Source organism: Poecilia reticulata, linkage group LG16 (assembly GCF_000633615.1).
Source record: "Poecilia reticulata strain Guanapo linkage group LG16, Guppy_female_1.0+MT, whole genome shotgun sequence".
Taxonomy (NCBI): Eukaryota; Metazoa; Chordata; class Actinopteri; order Cyprinodontiformes; family Poeciliidae; genus Poecilia; species Poecilia reticulata.
In genome coordinates this window covers 4,494,188-4,520,823 of record NC_024346.1, presented here as the reverse complement: position 1 = coordinate 4,520,823, position 26,636 = coordinate 4,494,188, and the positions used below count along the sequence as shown (strand labels likewise).

The 26,636-nt window shown below is 37.7% G+C and overlaps 1 protein-coding gene across 3 annotated transcripts in view; it reads right to left on the bottom strand.

Annotated features, from left to right (window-relative positions):
• Window positions 1–26,636, bottom strand: part of sema6cb (semaphorin 6Cb) — a 163,364-nt gene that overhangs the window by 69,923 nt on the left and 66,805 nt on the right. For all 3 annotated transcript variants that reach the window (XM_008430890.2, XM_008430892.2, XM_008430893.2), the window contains exon 5: window positions 3,799–4,001. In XM_008430890.2, coding sequence (XP_008429112.1) covers window positions 3,799–3,940 — 142 coding nt within the window. In that variant the 5' untranslated portion in view covers window positions 3,941–4,001. The remainder of the gene's footprint in view (window positions 1–3,798; window positions 4,002–26,636) is intronic.

The following is a 26,636-nucleotide window of genomic DNA, read 5'->3' as shown; positions in this document are numbered from 1 at the left end:
GCCAAACGTAGTATAGGGGAACAAAATATTTTAACCGCCTGATAAAATCTGTTCCCCCTACATGAAATGGAAACAAATTAATTTAACAGCATGAGCACATGAGCGCTACGACGCTCACGCTGGGTTTACACTTGTGCGGCAGTGAAAGAAACTTGCTGCTGCTGTGCAGAGCTACACAGGTGTGTTAGAATCATGGCAACAAACTAGTAAAACGCAAATAACTTTTCACAGTTTCCCCCCCAAACTAACCGACTGAGTAAAGTTGCTCTGGATGCAGGTAAAGTTAGCTAAAAGATGACAAGCTAGCTAATATCAATACAGCACCTTAAGCTTAACAAGTAGCCTGTAGGCTATCGATGTTGTTGTCTATGTTCAGCTACGTACATTTATTTTGCCCCCTCTCCCCATGGACAGGGAATCCTCTCCTCAGGGAAACCTACAGTAGTAATGTAAAGTTGGAATCACATGTAAATGGCAATAAACATGGCAACATTAAAACTAAAACGAAGCCTTTCCCCCCTATTTTTTTCTTTTAAGTATCAGAGTAATGCAGATGTGTAACAATAGCTAGATATTCATCAACCGTATAATTACTACTCAAGGTGAAAATCTAGATTATTCTGCACATAAAATAGGGCATTTAGTATATGCTAATGTGCACTTGTAGAGGTGGATAAGCAAGCAAAAAAAAAAAAAAAAGACATCCTAAGTTGCAAATTAGGCCCTCATGTCACCAAAGTCAATCTGATTTAAATAAATAGCTTCTGGTAAGAGTTTCTGAACAGACACTCCTGGGGTCTGTGCCAAGTAGAGACAAGGAACAAAAACAAAATCATTTCAATGGAGGGGCTGTCTGTCTGGGTCAACTTGCACTAAAATAGCAATCAACTGTTTCAGAGGTCACAGGAGTTCAATTTGGTGCAGTCATGAGTGCCATTTAAATAGTTCCACCTTGCAAAAGAGCATTTCTAATCCACTGACACTAGAAGAAAAAAAAGGCACAATACAACTTGAGAGAAATAAGGAGTGTTCAGGCATAAGAAAAATCTGAGTGTGCTGTTGCACAAAAATTGCAAGATAAGATGAAGTCAGTGAGCTGGAGCAAATAGAAGGAGTGATACATCAGCTCCATGTTCCATTAAAGCGAATTTTCATTTTTACCTTCCTCTTCTGCTGAATGTAAATTCCATTGCCCCCATCTCTTCTTCAACAGCACATTAACTCACTAGACACTTTAACAATGAGTGATGGTGTCCAGAAGTTTAAATGACAAAATGACAGCCTGTCAGCAGATTGACGTCCCTTGAAAATACTCCGTATTAAACAAAAACATCTACCAACAACAAAAAAGCGCTTTAGGCTAAAGTAAGATTGGCCCACCTCGAAGCAAACACAGAGACATCATCCACATCAACTATGAAAATCAATAGTTATAGATTAAAATCCTGTTGTAAAGAAATGTAAATTAACTTTGATAAAACTATTCAATGTCCTCTGTATGTTGGATTCCTTGGGAATTCAGATCTGATCTAAAAAATAATAATTGAAGACATGTTGAGGTCACACACAGGTTTACACAAAAAGCTACTTATAAAACATGTTTACACAGGGAATGATTAAGCTATACGCTCTATGGTTTTAACCGCTGTAGAGAATTAGCTCACCATTTCAAACCAATAAGCTGTTTTGAAGTAATGCAAAGTAGATGAGCAGGGACATTATGTGTTCTGCCAACTTGCTGGAAGGAGTTTTGATGGAAAGGACCACATAAAAGAAGAATCATTAGATACAGTCATTGGTTTTCTGCGGCACGCCCTTTGATCAGCCAAACGCTTGGATCACTAAGAACATCAAGCTAAGAAACCAATTCCAAAGAAAAGTCGCCAAATAGCTTTGACTTTTATAAAAATAAGTTTCAGGATAAAACATCTTCACTCACTTTAGAAGATTTGCTGACTTTACAGTCCACACAATCTGTCGCAAACAAGATTATGATGCTAACATAGTCCCATTTCTCACAAGGAGATGTCATTTAGGTGTGATTTCATAGACTTGATTCAGACAAAGTACTATGAGTCATAATGGACATGTCAAAGTTGTGAGAGACCTTGTCCCGCTCTGTCACCTGCTTGAACCAGAGGTGACAAATTGCTCTCATTACACCTGGGATGCAGCTCCACATATAGTACTATTAGTGCAGCTATTTCTGCTAATGGTTGCGTTCCTCTCCTCCAGATAGATCAATTACAGCATGAGGGCCATCATCTCTGCCACCTCTTAAATCAATTATGGGTCATAATGGTTGGTAGCCAAGGCCTCTTCTGTAGACCTCTTCAATGGCAGGATACCACAGACGACTCTCTTGGATATTATGTTAAAGACAGTGTGTCAGAGATGTCAAACTGTGCAGTGTAACCTTTTCTCAAGTTTTTATTTTATAGTGGTTCTCAGTTACATTTTTTTTTCATTAGGTTCTATTGGCTATCACTGAAATTGCACTGATATTCAAACAAAATGAATAATCTCAAGTGAAATATAGTGAATTTATAGCAGTCATTGATTTTTATTTCCTGACTGTCCGATAAATAAAAGTTCACTTTGCTAGCAGCTTCTTTTGAGCAACTCTGAAAACTTCAGTTTTCAACAGAACAAGAACAAGAAAGAATTAAAAACAGAAAAAGAAATACAAAAAGGACAAGAAAGAATACAGAGAGCTGCTTTAAGAGTTGGAATAGTGCTAGCTGTAGTAGTAGTAAAAAGAAATATCCTTTATTGTCATTCAGTTTGGATTTTGAGGTGTACCAGCAATGTGACGGGCAAGTTGAAATATGACAAAAAAACAACCTAAAACAACAAGATTCAGCAAGGGTTGGTGTGAGACCTTTACTTTTCAGCCTGTCAGCTGATTTACCAGAATGTTGCCCATCAAATCAATATAGATGATGATGTATTGTTTACAAGGGATAAAAAACAAGCTGACCAAAAGTTGACAGCGGTGATGTTTAATTGTATTCGTTTAAAATATTTATGGCCCTTTGCGGATTTCTCATTTATTTGTGTTATTTTGTGGTTTTTGTTTTTGTTTTTTTTGTTGTTTTTTTACAATTTTTAACAATTTTTTTTGTTATTTTTTTGCATTTTTTTATTTTTGCATTTGAATGAACTGAGGGTGTTAAATAAAATCATATCATGAGGTGTTTTCTAATTTAGTTATTAGAAAACAAATAAAATACATTTTCTCTCAACACTAGGGTTTTATAATAGGACATATTTTCAATATTTGCACTATTTTTTATGTTGTAAATTTTCCCTTATAGTACAAGTTAAGTTCAAGTTTATTTTAAAAAATGGGACAATACATATTAGTGAACATTTATAAACTTTATAGTTTATAAAGTTTATCAAACGGAAAAAAAGCAGAAAAGAGTTATACACATTTAAAATATCAGTATAGGTGCAAACAGTTGTAACTAACAAGCAACTCAGTTGAAAGTTTGTAATTTGGACTTGTTCTGTTTCTGGTTTGGCAGTTTGTGGACAGTTCAAAATGCAGCTCAGATTCTTTATTGTGTCTTTTCTGTTTTTATACCAAAATGAAGAAAGAAAAACTGACTGCATTCAAGCCCTATAACAAATCTCTGCACAGTTACTTTCAACAAACATGGTCTTAAACGCATCCACTTTCACTAAGGCATGCTCCCTGCTGATGATATATAATCCCTTTGTGACCCTCACCTTGTTTTACAATTACTCCTGCAATAAGGTTCACCATGGCAACACAGACGATTTTGTACTTACTTTCTCTGCCCACGACGCTGATTGGTTCCAGGTCTTGTGGAAACGGTGCAGCTCCCGAGGACAGCTGAGGTAAAAAGGCGGCTACGGTGAAAGCCAGAAAGGCTGGCAGGATGGGTCGAGGCGATCCGGACGTCAGCCTCATTTTGGCAGAAGATGAAACTTCACTAGAAACTCATGGTCGACAGTAGGCTCCCCCGACTCGCCTAAAATGAGAAATAAAATGGCAAAATAAAATCATTGCTTAGAATCCAGGCTAAACTAATAGGAAATAAACTGGACGGTCACATTTTTTTCATTGATCCATGTTTAAATTTGATTTAAACAATGAAAATTAAAGCAAATAAGCTATACAAGATGTTTTTTAAGTTCCGTGTTTACATTTACTCCAAGTCAATTCAGAAATGGAACATTGAGCATCTTCTCAACTACTGAGATAACGGCAAAAAAGAGGGAATAAATAAATAAATAAATAAATAAATAAAAGGTGATGACATGTCAGACAAAGTACCAGCACAAAAAAAACGAGCTTTGAAGAAGCAGGCTATCGGACCACCTGCAACATTCACCATCCATGAATGTCTTTCAGAGCTGACACGGCACTGTTACAGCCGTCCATCACTACATCCTGATCACAGTGTGAATGTACAGCACACCTTCAGGAGTCTAGTGGACTATATGTCCTGAAGTGACAGGGACCTTGTGCCAGCAAAAGGAGTTTAATGACATTTTTTTTGTAAAATTGTCAGGACAGTCCAATAAAAAAAAGACCATTAAAATCAAGGAGTTTAGTCCTGGTTAAAGAAAGAATGAAGAAAGAAACAGGTAGGTGGTCATAAATATTTACATTAAGAGTGTCAAAGTCAGAATCAAAGTCAGAAAACGAACCTTCTTCTTGGTGGTCTATCTTCATTAAGCACCTAAATGTGCAAAATTAAAATTCATCATTCACATGCTGCCACACACTAATGCTTGAGGAGTTTGGACAGCAGGTAAAGGGAATTAAATCCTGCAGCAGAAACGATGCAAAGCTCAGCATTGTTCTATGAAGACTGAGTGAGCAGGAATTATGGGGTTTATGTAGCCGACCTATTGTAAGCTGCAGGTCATGAACCACAGAGATAGGAAAGTGCAACCAGACTAATGACTTCTGAGAGAAAGGAATAACTCTAAGCTGGAAAATTTGAAGTTAAGAAATAAATTGTCCACACTCAGCAGCAGTTTTCAGTAATGCAAAAATCACCTCTTATTACAGAACACAGAAATAACTGGATAACTTAATGTATTTGCATATATTTCTGTCAAAGATTAGGCTTTTAGATGCTTTTATTCAAAGGGGGAAAAAATAAATTCTAATCATAAACATATTGATCTTAACTGCTAATGCTAAAAAAACATTGACTCCAATGTCCTAAGCTGTAATTCAACTGTTGCCAACCCTCTAAAAGAAATGTTGCTTTCGTATTTAGCTGTGTTTATTGTTTGTGTTGGATGAGAAGTTGTATCAGGAATCTAGAAGAGTGTTAAATAATAGCAAATAACACCTAACTAAATAGGTCTTCTGATACAAACATCATGTCAGGCACTTTAAAACAAGACATCCACTTTTTCAGTCATTGTCCTAAAAACACATTTAAAAAGTCAGCTAGTTTTACTTTGCTTTAAAGTTGCAAAAATTACCATGAAGGCTTTCTGAAGCTGTAATTTCAAGTGAAAACATTGGTAGTTTCTCCCAAACCCAAACCCTAAAACCCAAATGAAAGCCACACGATTAACGTGGAGGAATATCTCTTCAGTAATAAACTCTTTATTTGATCTTCTGTTTCCTTAAGCTAGTCACTAATCATTGCATTTTCAATATTTCTTTAAAACGAATGTATCATATGATGCTTAAGAGTAAAAAATGAGAACTATGTTATTAGCTAGTGTTGCTATTAGTAGATATCCTGTTCAATGAGCACAAAAATGGGCAAATCCAGCTGTTCAACTTGCAGCTGGAACACTGTAAAGTTGGGTGTGACTTTATTCCCAGATCCAAGTTCTGACCTCAGAGTAAAAACTAACACAGTAAAGAATGCTGCCAGCACTTATTCCTGTTCTCCACCATTCATTTCAAGTCTCTCAAATGATTGTGTTTAATCTTTCTTTTGAACGAAACTTTCATTATGAAGTCACTTGTGCCACAGTTTGAGAACCATGGGTCTAAAGGTGACACAAAAGGTGATTATCGAAGGTAATACTCAAACAAAAGCCTAAAGAGAACAAGCACATTTGCTGTTAGGTTTGTTTATTAGAGGAACTCTTGGTTCCAAGGTGAACTGGTAAGTTCACATGCGCCAAAGACAGCACATATTATATATTTTTCTTTACATTTTCTGATATCCAGATGTTCAATGACATGTTGAAATTATTTGCAGAAACTAATTTAAAATTATTTTAAGAATCATTTGGTAGTTGGTAGCATTTCTAAAGCTCAGAACCACATACAGACTCTTTAATTCCCCAGAACATGCCTGCATCAAACTCCAAGTTCCATCAAAACAACTCAAGACAATAACTAGTTTTCCACTTAATTTGTCTCTGAGGTGTCAAAGAGGCACATTTCTGCACCACTAATAACAAACATATCCTCATTTTTCACATAATCAGGGGCATAGAAAAATGAAATAAGAAATTCAGAAACCGAAAACAGAGAATCTAAAATTAACGATGTCAGATTTGGAACCAAAGGGAATACAAGATGCACTGACAGCTTTATCAAGAAAAAATATGCCAAGGCAAAAAAATTGTATCTAATTTGTTTATACTGGTGGTAAAAGTTCCTGTATTTGCAGAGACTAAAACTCATTCTATTTAGCTGATACAGTTAGTTGAGAATTCACATCAGTTTACTTAAAAAGCATAATAAAATGTCATCCCAAATGTTTCGTATCTGATGCTGGTTGGCTGCAATTATGGGTTTGGGAAATACAACTTTAAACTGTGATGACTTCAACTAGTGCATAAGTTTGTCCAGGATACCATCTACTCTGCAAGGTGTTCCCACATTTATGAACTTTGTCACTTGGCAATAAAACTTTAGCCACGTTTTCAGGTGAGAACAGAAAAGGAAGCCTAGAGAGAATACAAACAAAAACAAAAAACATCTGTACTGAGAACATTCTACTTCATTGCAATGCAGCAGAGGATGTTGCATTTAGCGGTGAGGTCAAGCAATGATTACAACTTTATAAACTGATGGGAGCAGGAGGGAGTCTGGCTGTGTTTTCTTTGTGAATTACAACAGCTTGTGCTGCAAGCCTTTGGCAACATATGAGGACAATATCTGATAGGGTGCAGTGGTTTGCATGCTTTATTTTCTGATAACCGTGATTTTTAAACATCAAAGCAATCCACAGAATATGACCAAAGTCTGTTATGGACGTGCTCACGCAGTCTTCATGTGCAGCACATCCGAGGAACATTATTTCCGCGTGAGAAAGCCCAAAATCAGTCTGAACTCATTGACAACCTACTTAACTCAGGGAACACTGCCAGGAGACGATGATGCATGCAAAACAAGACAAACACAGTGAACGCAAGAAATTGCACAACACACAAGTTATTACACTCAGACATGTAATCAGTTCAAAACTTCATGACGGTCTGGAGATAAGGTTAGACATCTTGCATTTATAAGCGTTTCTGTTTCAAATGTTCTAACAAACTGAAGAGGGGTTTATCTCAAGAACAAATTGAACACAGATTTATAAATCACTGACTTGATTGCAAGTTTAGGACAAAGCAACAGTAAGAAGGAAGAAATACAATGGTAGATTGTATCACTCAGTCTAATAAACAAACTAATCAGCTTCCTTCAGAGGCATGTTGTAAAACTGGTTGGTCTGAACTGTAGATCCGATATTGTAGAGAGTGGAGACAGTTTTCAGGTTCAATGCAGATCACCAATTTCATTTTCAAACTTAAACTAAATAAAATACTGTAGTTCCAACTCAATTACCTAAATTAGACCTTTCAAATTAAATTAGGTTGATTGCGGTTTTTATAGAGCGCATTGAGCTCAAAAGGCACCCAGAACATGGTGAAAACCTAGCAAACATTCACATGTGTCAGATGCATCTCTTTCACGTACCATAACAGAGTTGCTGTACTACATTTGGAACAGAAAAACACATTTCAAATATGATATTAAACTGCTGAGGCAATAGGACGTGAATAAGTTCCTTCAACAGAGAGGTATGTTTGTCACATTGCAATAGGAACAGATCAGCTCCTGAGATCCCTTGTTTACCTGCCATGTAAATGCACCTTTGAGACAACCCCAAGTGGAAGTCTTAACTTTCTTAATTCAACCTAACAGAGAGTCGATGGGTTAATGACTACGTGTCTAAAGAGGGAGTGGATGGCTGATGAGCTGACAGCTGTCAAAGGGAAATAAGCCACCGCTTCTCCCATCCACTGCTTGCTCTCTGTGTTGGAGGGCTTGGAAGGGAGGGCCCCGATCGTTCGCTTTTAATGAACTGGACTTGTTAAGCCATCTGGGAGACATTGACAGTTGTACTGCTTTAGAGGATAAAAGCTTCTGAGATGTGGGGGCACCTTATTGATTATCTAACATTTACATTGACAAATAGAAAGCTTTGTATCTGTGGCTGATATGAAATGGTTGTAAAGACATGAGGCACTTGACTAACAGGACAAATGAGCCTGAGTCGACAAAACTTTATTGCTTTATAGCCCCCCACTTGTTCTGGTATTACAGTCTCATAAAATGTAATTTAAAATTCAAACTTCAATTTTATCCTCAAACAGCTCCATTGCTTTTCATGCATCTGTCTAATCTTAGAATATAAATACATTTTAACCAACACCTGCTGCACATTATTAAAAGTGGAGCAGTTTCCAGATCCAGAACTGCTCTCTGGTCTTTCTGCAATTTCCCAGTTGTATGAAGACTAATCTGCAAAACTATAATAGCCAATGAATATTTTATAATATACATCTGTATAGTCACCAAATGGATATCCATGAGCTTATGGGGAACTTATACAGACGGATACTGACAAATTTATTGACACCCATAGTTGTACTTAAAACGTCTCACATAAATCCACATTCCTTCTTCCAGCACACTGAAAAATTAAAAACAAATTAGAGTACATTAACTAAGACAGGATAAAAATCCCAAGTTAACAATTAATTATTAACTGAAGTCACTGGTGGCATATTTGCCAGAACCCTAATATCATATTTAAAGAAATGGAAGTAAAGCATTATTTAAGTAGTTTTAAAATCATTTTATGTTAGCCTAACTTTCTAGGAACTTCTAATTTGTAATGCATAACTTTCCGTTTCTCTGGAGCACAAGTAGGTCATAACACGGATGCATCTGTGTTTAACTTTAACTAATGGCACCCAGCCTGGATTTGTACCTACTCTCAGTGATGAGGATGGTAAAGGAGGGAAAAAAAGCCGAAGTTCACCAGAAGCAGATATTGGCATCACCAATTCCCCCTGCCAACCATTAGATGCCATTTACATGCCAAGCAATTGTTTCAGAAAAAACATTTTCTGTCCTACCACCATTCTTACTACAAGTGTAAGAACGTTTGCTAAATCCTTTTGTAAAATGAGACTATTCTGCAATAAAGCCTCCAGTTGGGCCTGGTGGGCAACAAAAGATGAATATGTGGCTCCTAAAGCCCACTGTTACACATTGTGATTGATCTGGGATATTATGGGCCAGTTTTCCTTCCAAAGAACCTGGGAACCTTGGCATTGGGATGGCTTCAGGCAAATGCCAGAACATTTTAGACAAGAATCTGACTAACATTGCCAGCAAGACGGAAATTGGTTATTGCAGGATTAGCAGAATAATGATAAAAAAGAAAGATCAAGTAAACACATCGACAGCAGGGAGATCAGTAATTGTGACAGAGGATGAGGATTTATTTCTCAACGTGTGATTTTTCTTCTGCTCTAAAATGTACTACAATCAAATAGTTACATGTTTGTAAAATTTGCAGTGGGACATTATGTTACTGCAGTAAAACATGCATTTATTTTAAAGCTTTTTGTTTACAATAATAGCCAACAAGGTTTCCTGCGTCTCTATGCCAAAAGCACTTTTCACTTTGACATATTGTTACATAGAGTGGACCACCACCTAATTGCAGTTTAGTATAGCAGAATTTGTTGTGAAACATAAACCCCAGTTATTTGTAAAAAAAAAAAAAAAAGAAATTGTAGATTGGCAGAATTTTCTGTACAGCACATCTAAATTATTAAAAATAAAATGCAGCTTGGGATGCTAAAATACCTCAGTGCAATGTGACTAGACAAAATTTTGGCTGGGCTTTGCAAAGAATCCAGAGCGCCATTAGTTTTCCTCAAAGCCGATTGGCTGGACACCCAAATCGCAAAACAAGGAAGATTGTGAAAGTTAAACTCTGTGATAATACCAAGATGATTTCCTCTGTGAGTACTAATGCATACCAGCACATATTTGGTGTCTGAACTATTACAATAGAAAATCATAAACATTTTTAGAAATGGTCTCAAGTATTTGGAAATCACAACCATTCATGGGTGGCCCTCCTCCTTAATTCCCACAAATACTGTGGTCCACTTTGGAACACAGTATTTGTGGACCTTTTGCAATGTTTAGACATTATTAGTCACATCATCACTTGTGTCATAATAATGGCATAAAAGGTGATCATGTAATACATCAAGAATTAAACATGTTTTATGGAATATTAGGATTCACAAATAAAGAAAAGCAAACCATAGGACATTGAAGGTTTAATGAGCATCAGAAGAAACAATTGTAATTTTGTATGTGATATGTGATGTTATGAAAAGTATGCAAGAAAAAGTATGACTGAGTTTCCAGTAGGGTTCCTGTGGCTCCTCTTATACCAATACCTTAGCTGCTTCGAACAGCGTCTAAAGTTTGATAGTTGTGTTTACAAAGATGTAAAGTTTCAAACGAGCATATCAAACCGTACATTTGCGTGTCAAGTTTTCTGGTTCTCCATGCTTTCCAGGGCCTGCGTCCACCCAATGGCTCCAATGTCTTATCAAAACAACCACATGTGAGTTGAAATGTGACAGGACGAGAAGCAGCGCATGACAGAAATGGTTGTTTTCCAGACAAAGATTGTGTTGTTGAGTCCTGAGCCACGTTGTCCTTCCCTGTTCCACTTTGGTAAGATTCACTGGACCACTGATCTGATTGCAGTCTCATGACACAAATCACACAGCTCATCCCAATCAGATCCAAGTTGTTTTTCTCAAACACTTGCATCATTCTTATGTTGGGAGTTAACACCACAAAAACCATCAACAGCTGACTTAGAAAATTATTAGGTGGTGTGTGGAACTGAATTTTCTGCAGATGAGTTTAACATTGCACTTGGATATTACCATAATATATATATATTTTTTAGCAATTTCTTTCTGTACCTGCAGGTTATTGCAACTCTACTCTCAACCCAGCAAGGCTGAGGAATCCTTTGCTAATTAGATTTCCAGTGGTTAAGCATCCAGACGTTGCCAGGGCAAACTGGAACTGGGATCCTGGAGCTTTGAACAACAATTGAGAGAACAACCCCCACAGGAGAAAGAGGTGGATTCTATAGACTTGTTTTCACGTGTGTGTCAGACATGGTTCAAGAGTTTATTCCAGGGTAGTTACAAACCATTCTAGTAAAGAATGCCTTGGCAACAGCAGAATTGGGACAATGAATGAGACTGAAATTATGAGTTCAAGATTTAGACTTAAGATTTTTATATAATAAAAAAGCCCCGAATCTCATTTCAAAATATATTTTGAGCATCTATATTTATATAGTGAAACTCTAGAACTAGACCTCCAGAGCTACCTGGCAAGATAGACAACTGAACAAGTCGCCTAAGCAGCTGAATAAAAACATGTTAGATAAAATAGCTGGGGATTTCTGAATATTTCAGAGGGCCCAGTGTCCAAAACAAAATGGCTCGAGGGAAACATTTTATTAAATTCATTAGCTTTTATGGTCGAAGAGGAATGACGGGTGGCTTCTTGCATTTTACAAGGAATAGAAAATCAATGGTCCCTTTAGGCCTAGAGTTCTTGGATTAGTACATCAGCTGCCTTGTGTCAGTATGATATTGTTTCTACTCCCCAAGAGTCTCCATTGTGCCATTTTAGGAAGAGGACAGGATGGGATCTGGGCTGCGATGCATCTGTCAGGAGAGGCTGGGACCCTCTTTGCCATCCTGCCACTCAGTCAGTTCCCAAGGGAGCACTACTCTGACCTTAGCATCTATGAAATTCAGACAAGTGATGGGTTGTCCCCTCACAGGGGCCATTGACTGTCACCCCAAGTCAAAATACTGCTCCTCTGTTCTCAATGAATAATCCCTACAGATTAGAGTGTGTTTTATACTTGAGCTTCCATGACAGATCTTAAGAGAGTTTGTGTTAAAGTAAAGGTATGTTGATACAAAGAGACGAAAGCTCAAGAAGCTGTCTGGACGGCTTTGATCCAATTTTCACCTTGTTCTATCAGAATTGGGATAAAGATGTTGGCTTCTCATAAAGATTGAATATCCAATAAAAATGGATGTTGTTGGCTGACACTGAGTGCACTAGGTATTAGTCTTAGGGAGCAGCAGGAGGGCCTCTAGTAAGGCTTGCTCTCAGGACTTCTTTATTCAGACAAAAAGCTGGCCAGACTTTACACAGAAGGATCTAAAGCAGGATTCAGACAGTGAGGCGGTACTCTGATCGATCGGTAAATCGCTGCAGGCATCATCCATCGTCTTCATGTCTATTTGCAATGGAAAAGAAAAAGCCCAAAGGACCATCAGGGAAAAAGGGATTGGGCGTGCATCAGTGAGATCCCTTTCATTTGTCTCCCTGCTGTTAATTATTTACATTAATCTTCAGAGAGACCTATAACTCCCCTAACCCTCTGTGCCCTCTGTCAGTCAAGATGCACCTTCAATCTTCTGGGGTGTTCATGGTATTTAAAACGAGGCTTGCTCTGGAGGCACCTAATCAAACAGATCTGTTAAAAAATGCTGGGTGGCATTTGTTCACACCAATAAGCCTCATCTTTCTTTCAAATCTCATATATGGAAGTGAATGTTAACTGGCATCCAATCTCTTTGGCATCAATAATTCAGAATGTTATAGGGACACACAACCTGAACCCTACATTGACAAAACTCCGAGCACTGTCACTCCCTCAAGGACGTCATAACTGGATACTCCTCTGAGGCCCTAGATGTGAAATTCAGCGCTAGTGGAGAAAAAGCTGAGTGTTTCTGTTTTCTGTATTTTGCGTGTTTTCACTTTTACCTTTCTACTTGAGGGACTTTAATCTGAGGTAGCAGCTGAAGTAAGCCAACTTATCGGCTTGAAGAAAACCCCAGGGGAATGCTTAGAGGTGGATGCTGAAGTGTTTAGGTATTCTAACTTTCCCAAGGTGCATTTTGCAAAAGAAAACAGAGAATGTGTTGCAGTGCTGAAATGTTTCTAACTTCAAGTTACTTGACAGCTTTCACTTGGCATACAACTACATTCCCTTACCAATGAAACTCAATAAGTCAGAATATCAAAAGTTAAATATTTCAGAGTGCAATTTATATAGATTTATCAACGACAATCATCAAACTTCTGAATGACAGACGGCGTCAAAAGTATTTCACCAAGGCTAAAGGGAAAAGGAAATGGAATGATCTATATTTCAGTTTGTTAGTTGGTTTGCTTAAGTAAATTAACTTTTTGATGATATTCTGAATTATTGAGACAGAAATTACTCCAAATTGGAGAATTGTAAGATTCATATTGCAAACATTTTAATACATCAAGTAGGGGTTAGCCCGATATCATATAAAGAAAAAAAACAAAACAACAAAGAACATAGGAAATGCAGGAAGCCCAGGAGTTTGCCTGCACTGTAAATGTAGCTTGTATGAGTGCCACTGCATTCATTTGCATGCTGCCTGTCCAAGTTTACAACAGTAAACCAGCAAATGCTTTGATTTCTCTGTTAGTGAGGCTTGGCTTGCCAGATGCAGATTCTGCTGACAGCATCTTGAACCTAAAACATTTGAAATAAATACTTGAAAACAAAAGAAACACTTCATCCAAGTTGGACAGAGCCACAGGGGGAATTACACTTCTGTTGCCCAAATGGCAACACAGAGAGAATAAAGAGCTTAGTCTGCCAATGAGGCTGCTATCTCTGACATGGTTTTACAGTCAGCAACATAAAAAATTAAAAACTGTGGTGTGCAAACCTCCAAAATACAACTTCTATCACAACAGATGCAGACAAACATAAGATTTAGAGACTATTACATTTTTTGTCAAACACAATCTGCGCATAAATTGTAAACTAAAAGGATATAATCATTGCAAAATACTTACAAATGTCCCCAAGTATAACTCCATGTAAAGAGGTTCCTTCCTGTTTTTTCTTCTTTATTTGTTATTATTTTTGTGCCATACACAGAGAAAGCCAGGGTTTCTTTGATCTCCATCTTCCCTTTGATACAAATGATTTTCTAAATAATGTTACATCCTGAATGAGTTATCAGTCTACCGCAGTGTTTTTGCCTTCTATTAAAAGAAATAAATTATGAATGACATCTTTAAAGATGAGTCAATCACAACGTGCTAAAAGTGATAACAGAACTAGATTGCTACCTTGTTTCCTGTGTAGATCCGAATGTCTTCATACTGAGTGATAAGCTTTTGATGTCACTGTGATGCAAGGAGGGGCCTCCTGCTTCCATCTCTTAGTCTCGACAAAAGAGGAGGCCACAGATTTAGCTTTGCCAAAGCTGAGATTTAAACTCCAACGATAAGACACGGGAAGACAGGATGGCTGAGACTTGATCAAAGGATGATAAAAAGCTATGAAGATTCCTCCACTGCCTTTATTCCTTGTTAGCGGAGGTAATCACACAGCCGTCAACGTGGAGATCCATCACTGTCACGTTGTCCCAACAGGACTTTCAGGACTAGAAAAATAGAAAGAAGAAGTAGCAGAGGCCCATGGGACAAAAGAACATTTGGCGAAATTTGTTTTAAATGAGAATAAAAGCAATGAGCCCTGCTTTTATATGTGAAGGGTTTTAGCGACCCGAGTGGTCGATGCTGATGAGGGGAAATATAAATCAAGAGTAAAAGTGAGGCTTCTTGGTGAGAATGCTTCTCAGAGATAATGGCATCATCATGCCTGTGTGGTTCTCCATTCCTAGGAAGATTAAACACTTTATCATTGTCGTTGGGACAAACATATTCTACGGCAAGCATTCATCCAATTATTTGTCGTTTTTTCCACTCAAACCAGAGATCCACATGTCAGCTTCATCACACACCACAAGCTTTAAAACGGGGAGATGAAAAGAGACAGCAGTCTTATCAGGACAGCGTTACCTTTCAGGGGTAGTAGCCCACGGTGGCAGCTGACCTCACTTTTATTACCGCTGTCTTTTACTGATGATATCATCCAAACCCATACTGAAGGCCCCTGCAGCTTCCGACCTCAGTTTATCTCATTTTATGGCTGTAAGAACTGACTTCAGCAAAAAAAAAAAAAACCAGTGGCCATGGGCAAGCATACGCCAAAGAACAGTGAGGCTCCTCGCACCTCATCAAAGCCCGCAGCGAGTCATGGAACATGTAAGAGATAAGGTGAGAGCGAGGCATCAGACAGGAAATAGGACATGAACAGTGACAGCAGAAAGACAGAAATCCCAATGAGGAGGGAAAGGAAGACAGGAATGACAGTGTCTCATAGCTCGCTGATCTGGAAGCATTTAGACAATCAATCCCAACTTTCAGATTGACAGGCTGTGTTTTAGCAACAAGCTACAGTTACAGTAGCCATAAAACACAAATGAATGTGATTTAAAAGTGCAAATCCTGGGCTCCAGCCTTTCAGATAAATGTTCTGTAGTTTTCCTCTGAGATTAATTAGGCACTCAGAGACAATCACATTCTCCATGGCTGTCTCCTGTGGTATAAATTTGACTTTGAATCAAATGCAACATAATTTTTAGTGTCATAATTTCAACAGGTGAAATTTGAAGCCAAGAGACCAAATCGCATGTATGTGAAGTTTCATTTTGAAACTGATTGAGCTGATCACAGAAAGAATCCCATTTTATCTTGGATGCATATTCAAACCCTTTAAGCTTCATCAGCTTATGGGTGCAGCAACAAGAAGAAGTAGACCTTCACAGGGACCAGTCTAAGCTTGTAATTATTGACAAAGACAAAAACTCAGACCAACTAAGACCACTTAATTTAATCAAATATTGCACCTACAGTCAATCATTTAGCACCACTGTCAGGAATACAGTTGATAAATGAGGCAAGTCTCACTGGAAATATCTTTTTACATCACATCAAGTAAATATTTTGAGATATTTTTTTATATTGATCCATTTTATATCCACCAAACTTCCCAATTATATTGTCGGGGAAATAAGCTCTGAGGGCAGCAATCACAGTTGTCCACTGTTCTGGATACATGGGGCCCTAGTGGCACTTCACTCTGTCAATCGGGTGCTTATCTTTCTGCGTGCGTCTACTGTGACTGAATTGTGTGTTAACGCATGGCCTTGATCGTGGTATAGATAACATTGCCTTTCCTAGGCTTAAAGAGGATAAGGGCTTATCTCTGTTAAACCTCCAACAGTCATAAGAGGCAGCAGAACTTCCTTAGAAGTCCATCTAATTGGGGCTCAAATCGGCTTTCAAGCCTTCCTTCCTTTCCTCAAACGCTGAAATCAGTGCAATGAAGATGTATTTTACTGGCATTGGATCAAGAATGTCATTATTTTAGTCTTGCCATGAATAATACCAGTATAGAAGAAAGAGTTTTATCTAAAAGGGTCAGCTTTTCTGAATTTATATTCAGTGAGATAGATAACATTTGAAAACACTCTACCTTGACAGACTGCTCCTTCAAGTTCCCCAAATAGGGAGTACTTCAAGGTTTTATGTCACGCTTCAAATAAAACTACAATTCATACTAGAGGATCAAAGCACTGCACATTATATTTATCTGTCAAATCTCTCAATGTTCAACAGAAGATGTTTTCTCACTTACCAGAGAGTCTCCTTCCAACAGTCCCCACATCCTTCTCCTCCCTTTCTCCTCCCTCTTCATCCTTCCTCTAGCTTTGACCAAGCAGTTTTAATAATAGGAAAGTGAGGGGACAAACGAGGCCATCCATAAAGAGGCCAGACACCGGCGTGAGCATGCTGTTGAGTCTGGGTGGTGGTGTCATTAAGTGCGAGTGCGTGATAAATGCACTGTGCTTGTCGGATTTGAGCTTCTCATTAGTCTGTGCTCAGGAGCAGACCTGGGGCCATTACTCTTGCAGCTGCCTTGACAACAGGCTGATTGTGTCTGCGTTCAAGAGCAAAATAAAGTGGATTTCTATTGTAAAACTTGTATGCAGACAGGCATTTTAAACAAGGCACTGGACCTTTTGGGAGCCATTGTTAAACATCTTCCAGGTTCAGACAATAGTCCTGCTGAATTTAAAACTTCCATTTTCCAAAGGATAATTCCTTGCAAAATTTGAATTGGGTTAAACTGGTGAAATAAATATTAGCAAAATAGCACCTGAAATGTTTGCAAAAACCAGACACGTCTTCAGCTTACTTAGCTACTTGTGAACTCACAAAGGAAATCGGTCAACTCATTAGGATGGGATGTTCATCTTGAACATTGTTGTTGGCACCAGATGACCCAGGTGGAATTTATAGGATTTTCACGCACGCACGCACGCACGCACGCACGCACGCACGCACGCACGCACGCGCGCGCGCGCGCGCGCACGCACCATTAAATGTAGATGTAGATGTCAATGGAGACATTAAATGTAAGGAATATTACATTGCAAACTTAGAATCAAATTATAATCAAACATCCTTCAAACAAACAGCTTACCTGAGTTTTGCTGGGATGTGGCGGAAAAATTATTAGAATTGGTCAAAAAGCCAGTGCCTGAAATGAACTGTTTTTGTTTAAACTGCATATGGACCGGTCATCTGACCAAAAAAGTCTCCAGTATTTTAAATTCTAAATAAAGATAAACACCAGCTGACCTTAAATATGAGACAAAGATGCTCCTGGATGTCCAGTGTTTGAAGGGTAACTGCTTCAGTTTGTTGCCTTTAATATCGGAGCTCAGTTTTTAACTGACTTGTCAAACAACAACCACCAAAGAAAAATACAAATATGTACTAAAACCTTTAAGAAACGTCTAGACCTATTACTTAAGATAGTCAGGATCCTTGAAGGGGAAATCTATACAAAAAAAAAAAAAAAAACACAGCTAGCATTGAATCAATAAGAAAAGACCTGTTTTGATTTCAGGTCTCAAAGCTTTGATTAGAATTTCAAAGTTTTGACGTGGCTGGAAACCAAAACGCCACTGTTATGATGTTGATATGAATAAGATATGAGGCTTCAGAAATGTGGACACATACACCTTTCTGAATAAGCAACACATCAACAGATATTACACTTCAGTATCTTTTAAAACACAGGGGGAAATAAAACTAAGTCTCTTTCATTTCAAACAGTCTCTTCTGCAAGTGTAAATCTAAGGGTGTTTCCACACCTAATATTCTAGTAGACTCAGTTATGAATATGGAACAAATTTATGACATTTGTTACATTTTCAGCTGGTGCAGTTTGCTTTCACACCACACTGTGCTAAGCGAACCAGATCTTTGGTCTGCTTACATTAATATATGCTTTAAAACCTCACAAACATTTATTTCTTTTGCAATCATCAAGGCAAACAAACCAGCGTTCGATTAAAGCGCTGGTTTGTAAGTGTGACTGCACCCTAAAACTTGCATTTTTCTTAATTCCATAGTTTCCCCATCGTTGATAGCCTTAAGTTGTTGGTTTTAACTTTGCGTAAAAACTGTAACACAACTCTGTAGTTTAGTCTCCTATGTATTGCTATCCTTAAAGTTACAACACATATTTCAAATGGGCTTGAAATGAGAAAGTGTTTGGGACATTTACTCCAAACTTCTTGATATATTTTGAGGCGACAAACCTATTAATATCTACTGAAGATGACAGACTGATAATGTGCGAACGCAGCAGCTGAAATTCCAGTGCAGAGCAAGTGTGCGTGCCCGTAAGAGTTACTGCTTCATACCATTCATGCTTCATATTTCTGATGCATCTGGCTTTGATAAACAAAGCATAAAAGAACTTTAGAGTTTTTGACTTTTGTCTGAAAAGCAGACCTCTTTAAACTGAATTGTCAGCAAATATTCCTGAAACAAAACAGAAGAAAAGCTTACATTAGAGGTCATTTTTGAGCATAACCAGAAGTATTTCAGTGACGATGAAGAGAATAAAAGTCTATGAAATAATACATTTTTAAAATATTTGACACCTTTTATGTATTAAATCATAGTAGCTTACCAAATAGACTCCTTAACACCTGGAGTCTAAATACCTTTTTTTAAAGCAAGACATTTGATTGCTAGGGCTGAAACAATTAATTGGATTACTCGCGATGAATTGATTATTGAAATAATTGTCAAATAATTCAGTAATTGCTAACTAGAAGATAGACTCAAACAAATAATTTGCTGAAATAGCACCTCCAGAGCGATCAATCAATCAATCTATATATATATAGTAACTTTTAAGATGAATCAAACACATTTGCCTGTTAATATGTTCTTGCCAAAATTCAAGTAGTTCAAATTTAGCTTCACCTTGTTCAATTTCCATAAATGATAAAACATTATTATTATTATTATTATTATTATTATAACAATAATAATAATAATAATAATAATAATAATGATGATAAAAAAATAATTACCAACCAACACCTTTTGTTATAAAATTATTAACTTGTAAATTAGTAAATTAAACACATTAGTTTTGTGCTCTACTAATTTTAAATCAAATCAGAAGGGGCTGAGCTTTTTACATGTTGGTGTTACAAGCATATTTTTAAGCTGCACAATCATCCTTTGCTACAAATGATAAGCATACAATAAAGGAAAGCTGTGGTATTGCATTTTAGCCAGTAACATGCTTTGAGTATGTAATTTGCCACCAAGATACACACAGTACACATTTTATCTATTTATATGACGTTATATGTTGATGAAAACTACAACGATAGAAGCTCATCTTTAAATGCATGATCGCCTGTTTGTGGTATCTGACAGCAGATCATGCTAGAAGCCACACCTACTGGGTCTGCCTGCCTGTATCTGTGGTTAAGCCAGTCGTCTGGATGTCTGGTATCATCAATTCATAGAGACAAGCATCTGCCCAGGTCTCCTAACTGTACCTCTGTCCTCACTGGCCTTTCAGGCTGTTCTGCAGACAGCTATGTGCTATTGGCTCGGCAGTGGGGCTTATCACGATCAACACAGGAAATGTGAAGCCACATAGAGCGGCCGCTGACACTTTAATTTGTCACCAGCGATAGGGTTTGTCAAACTATTCATGGAGTTCATCAGCCAGCGGGCTGTATTTGCTCACTCTGTCGATGACTTTTCAGCCCTCTTGAGAAATCTTCCACCACCACGACCTTGATGCTTAACTGTGGCATATTTTTCACGAGCAGGTGCCATGTTCCTCCTCAGCACAAGACTATGCGCTGGGTACTGATGAAGCTAAATCAGTGCTTAAAAAAAAAAAAAAAAAATCCCTCAATAACTGAGACAATCACTTAATGCAAAACAGTGTTATGGTTGCAGCAAGGGGGGAGTACTCAGCTGAAGAGCAACCGGAAACTCTCAGGTAAATGGAAAGAACGACTTTCTGGAGTTCAAGGTGAACATCTTGGAAGCATTCACAACACTCTTAGCGAAAGGCTTTTCCTGGCATAATCACCATCACAAGCCACCAGGAATAATTGTTACAAGTTTCCTCTACAAGGTTACATATCATCAGCTGTCAGATTCTGCTCATGAAACAAAATACATAACTTGCTGAAGTTTAAACTATGCATGAGGAGGAGAAGACAAGGGTGTTAGTGTCATTGAACGTGGCATGGTGGTTTGGTGGTATGAGAATAAGTGGTATACTATCAGAAATGGTTCATCTACAGAGTTTTTTTTAGGCACAACCATCCGTCAGATTTACAGTGGTGCAGATTTAAATGTCTCGTTAAGGTTAGACATCAGAGGAGAATAGGCAGGCTCGTTCGTGATGACAGACAGCCAAGTAGCTGAAATAACCACTCGGTATATCTAAGGTATTCAGAACAACATGTCTGAATGCGCAACACATGAAAGCTTAAAGAACAAGAACGGCTGAAGACTAGACCGGGTGCCACTCCCATCAGATAAGAACAGGAAACTGAGGATACAATTTAAACAGGTACACCAAAAATTACCAGATTGGGAAAATATAACCTTGTCTGTCGAGTCTCGATTTGCAACTCTCAAATGGCAGGGTCAGAACTTGGCGTAAACAAAGCATGGATTTATCCTGCTTTGTACTGTTTAGGCAGCTGGTGGTGGGTAAGGATGAAGGGGATAATGTTTTGGCACACTTTATGCCTCTTAGCACCAATTAAGAATTATTTAATTGCCATAGCTTAAGGAAAATCTTCATCACTAACATGTTACATTAATCAAGATAATGCATTCTGATGTTAAATATATAACAGTATTTTTTTATATTTATATAATTTAGGCAACGCACAAAATAGTTTTTACAGTTGGAATATATGTTTAGACCATATATGTTTAGTCTTTACATTCAAAGTTCATGAAGTCTCAACACAGCACACACACACACACACATATATATGTATTGCTTCATTGACCTTACATTGCTAATTTAAAGGGTTGAGTCCTGAAATATTTTAACTTCATAGCCGATGGCCCAATGGCCTCCCAAAAGCCAAACAAATGGCCATTTTACAAAATTAATCACATCCAAGTTCTATTTAAGCTACAGCTTCAGGTAAAGAAATGCTCCACTGAAACCATTACCAACAAGATGTAAGCATAATAGAAATGACCACCATCTCCCAAGTACATTAGGAATTAGTTGAACTCTTCCAATCTACTTTAACATCCACTTTCCATTACACAACAGAAAAAAAGGTTGCATTCGAAAACGATGCATCACTCGGCAAACAGAATGAGATGATTCACTTTAATCTCTGAGATTTAATTTCCTTACTTCTGTCCAAGTGATTTGCTACTGCAGATGTCTTCTCTCTATGCTTAAGCCCTGCGGCCATATGCTCCAACTACACAGACTGTGAAGCGAAGGGCTTTTAATCAGTCTTCTCAATGATGGCGCACATTCTGTCCTTAGAAGACACAAAGCTTCCAGGCTTGTTTGAGTCTCTCACTTCCAAGAGTTTCAACTGAAGTTAGGTCTGAGACCCCTGCACCTTTCACTGCATTGTGTTTTTAACTTTGTGGCTTTCTCCTCTGTTTGAGGTGGTAGCAATCCTACTGTTGTTCACAAACACATTTTGAACTTTACTTTCATAGGGACATTCTTATAGGAACACTGTTAGTATTGAATAATTTGATTCTTTAATTGTTTTCTTTTACAACACACACACTTGTTTTCTGGGAAAGAACACAAATGCTGAAACAAAACAAACACATAAACATAAGCATGCATGAAGTACTTATTCAAGGAGAGTTGGAATGGGAAAATGGCTACTATTACAAAGCGCTTTTGATTTTACATCGTAGTTTGAGTCAAATACTTGTCCTTCCAATCCAGTTGGACAAGAGCATGAAAAGGAAAATGTACCGTTTTCCATTTGGCCTCCACATAACAGCTTGATACACCATCAAGCTGAGCACACAGCCAAAAGCTGAAGAAACAATCCCCCCTACATCTCAGCAGCTATTTTGGATTATACCCAAATGTCCAAATATATAAATTTTAATATGGACAGGATTTGGACAAAGGTTTATGACACATTGCATTAATAGGCAAACATGAACATGAACTTCCTCAGCAGAACTATTTGCTTTTTGACAACAAAACCTAGATCATTTCTGCATAAAGACAGCCAATTTGAGAATTTAGATATAATAATACAAAGGTCACATAGCCAAAGAAGGAGAGGAAGATGTAAACATATAGCCTAATGATACATTTTTAATGTTATTGACAGACCCATTATTTATTAATTGACTTATTGTTGACAAAATATGATGAATAATAACAATTAGTCCATACTGGAGTCCTGTATTTCAAGTTTAGGTACTTTAGTGGGATCCACGTGAATTATTTTTACATGATGTTGGGTTGAGTATGCTAAAGTTATCATACTCGGTAAAGCTAGCATGGTAGCCAACTTTAGCATGTAAACCACCATTAGTATAGTTCCTGAAATTTACTCTTGATGGTAACAGTATAATGTTGGGATAGTAGCAAAATTAACTAATTAGTTCATGCTTGCATCTCAGCCAAACTTTACTAATGTTCAATTTTTAACTTAGTTTTAACACCATGTTAAATTTGGAGTTGGTTTTTTCATTGTGGCAACCCCATTTGAACTACATTTCAGCTTCTGCTGAAATGGCCTGTTGAATTTCTTCAACAGGCCTACATTTTTTTATACATATTTGTCCTTCCAATATTTTTACTGATTTGAAATTTCCAACTGTGTCTGCTTTAGCTCGGCTTTTTTTCCCAGCAGCATATAAACTAAATGCTATTTTTCCAGCATTAAAATTAATTAAGGTTTTCATCTTCATTATTTAAAAAGCATTACCATAAATTTCAGACGTGCACTGAAATCAGATCTGCTTGTTTATGACCTTTACTTGTTATTTAAAAACAAAAAAAACAAAAAAAAGACTGTTGACCCTTTGCTCATTTAAATTGTAATTATAAACAGCCTTGAGTCAAGCATTGGAGGGCTGCCTGACTTTCACCTCAACATTAAGTAATCCTTGCCTCATTATCCAAATTGACTAAATGTTTCCGACCCAAGCTAAGAGATTAAATTGTTAAGAGATGTGAAAGCTGACTTTAAACTGTAGCACCCATCCACAGCTCTTGGAACACGTTCCTGAAACAGATGTTGGACTGTTTGGTGTGTAGCCATGACTGTCAATACTGCAGAGCCCGTTTTAATCTTTTGGTGGGGCTTCATTCCTTTCACAAGGCTTGATTTTTTTAAACTCGGCTGCAGATAAAGTTTAAACTCTGTGGTCTGGAAGCTTTTTGTTTCTGCATGAATACAAAAATGTAAATGCTACTGCTGGACATGGAGCAAAATGCCTGCAGATTGTTTATCCTTACAAAGAGCTATTACAGAACGTGACTGTTTTCTGTTACTCAAACGGAGATTTTTAAGTGCATTTGTGTTTTCTCAATCAAACTGACATCAGCTAAGCATTTTTGGGTGTACAACACATGAACTTTTCATTATAAATGTGGGATCTGTTTGAGGTTTGAATTTAGTGTTTATGTGGGTTTAGTTAGTCTAAAGCTCCTAGACGTATACATACAAAAAAAAAAGGGTTTTAGAGGGAATGTAATCACAAATCTCATCAGATCACTGTTAAAGAGCATTCCAAAAAAAGTACCCTACAGAATTGGTAAAAGAAAAAAGAATAAAAAGGCTTTTGCTTTATAGATGCATGTTGCAAACACCCAGAGGATTACAGGTTTGTGGATCAATATCTCTGCACTGGGCCTGCAGGCTTTCTGATAAATATACAACAATGTGAATGCTATGCCAAATAACTTGTAAAAACACCTACATTTGGCAGTTATAATTTATTTTAATTTTTAATTAATCAAAATGTCTACACTTCATTGGAATGCATTGATTTCTTTTTTTTATCTGTAGTAATGTGACTAAACAAAGTTTTTCTTAACCACTCCTTAAAATAAAAAAAAATGCCATCCCTTTTGAGTACATGTACAGGTAGCTACATACTTATTTGAATGAGTAAAGATTGGTCATATACTAAATAAAACTACTAGTCTAAATTGCCCACAGTCAGGACAAAAAATAAAATTTCAAAAATAACAAACGTTAACGAACAAGGCTGGACTTGGACTCAAGTGTATCTTACACCAAAATTGTGAGGAAGATGGTAATGGACATAAAAATTAAAATCTCCAAAGCTGTTTGTTGAAGAACTGCCAGTAAGAGTGGCATCTAGGGGTTTAACAACTCTTCATAAATTCCTACAAGTGCTATCTGCACGCCAATCTGCTCTTTGGAGGGTTGTTTAGCAATTTCTGGCTGACTATCGTAAATGTCAGTGTGTCTCGTTAAGCATGGTGGAAGATTTCTGATGTTATGTGGCTGTTTCTCTTCCACAGAACCTGAGGATTTTGTTAGAATACAATAATAAGGCATTTTAAATAAGAATCTTGTGGACTCTGCCAGAAAAATGAAAAAGGGTCATCAATGGTTATTTTAACAGGTTAATTATGAAAGTGTTTTTGCCAACTCAACACACAAAATAGTTCATCAGACAAAATAAATATTTTTATTGGCATCTCAGTCACCAGTGTGTTTACCTGGTTAGAGTACAAAACCTTGTAAAAAAGAAGGGGAAAACTCTAAAAACTCTAAATAACTCCAACCTATTATTTGGATTTCTCTTTAGCATAGAGTTGCAATATTTTTATTTAGAGCACAAATGTCAAATTTCTTGTTTATGCGCACAAACAAAGCCAATTCTGAATCTATTGGTAAAAAGGGGGTAGGAAGGGCACTCACAGCAGTAGTTTCAATCATTGTGTGGGGCACCGTCTGTCTCTGAAGTCTAACTTTTGTATTGCATAGACAACATTGTTCATGCAGCCTAACAAGATTTTAGATAAATTTAGTGTTTCAAAAACCCATCCATTGCTTTTCTAAAGAAAACCCAACTGGGGAGCGGTTCCACATCCTCAGGACTCAGCCTAATGAGCAATGGCACTCCTTGTCAGACAAACTATGATCTAACTAAAAGTCAGGTTGCAGTGAAAAACATCCACAGGGACTTGAGTCAAGTTTCACCAAAACCCTAAGGGTAAACTTTGTTAAATAAAAGCAGTTCTGTAAATAGAACAGCCTGCAAACATGTACAGCTTGTTGTCATATACAGAATGCAGATAATGCCATGCATCTATAGCAAGTTGTATATTAGGGCTCCCAGAGTCCCAGCAGTCAGCCATTAGTCTAAGCTCTCTGTCCCTGTGTGAAATCTCTCAGCATTCTTTCAGCTTTCTGAGCGGATCCAAGCGAAGACCCTCCGACAGCAAATGTGCGCCTCCACTGCACACATCATTGATACTAATGGGGACGGGTGTAGGGTAGGGTGGCATGCGGATCAGAGTGTGCTGGGGTGTGATGTGTGGGTGCACACAAAGTAACCAAAGTCAAGATTACACAAATGGAGCTTGTGTGTTTGCTCCGCGGCGCAAAGATCAATTCATGTCACTGCAGCAAATGGTATGACAACCAGTCTCCTCCCCAACACCATCTGCCTCCTCTGTGCCAATTTGTCACAGCACATCGAAGTGTGGCAGTGCCCTCATTTAACACTGAACGATAGCATGGCTTGGAGAAGAAAATGTAGAGAAACAGATGAAGAGGAGAAGAAAATAAGGGCAGAGGCAAAGACTCAAGCCCTCTGGGTAACGAGTGAGAGAGGTCAATGTGAGTTTATAAGAGGGCAAAGACAACGAAATATACACATGGGACATTTTGGTGACTCAAGTGTGAAACAGATACACACAAGAATCTGAGTTTAAATTTGGATCAGGACATCGGATGCATAACTCTTTTCTCTGAGAGGATTCATGTAAGCTTTAAGGCCAAAACTTAAAATA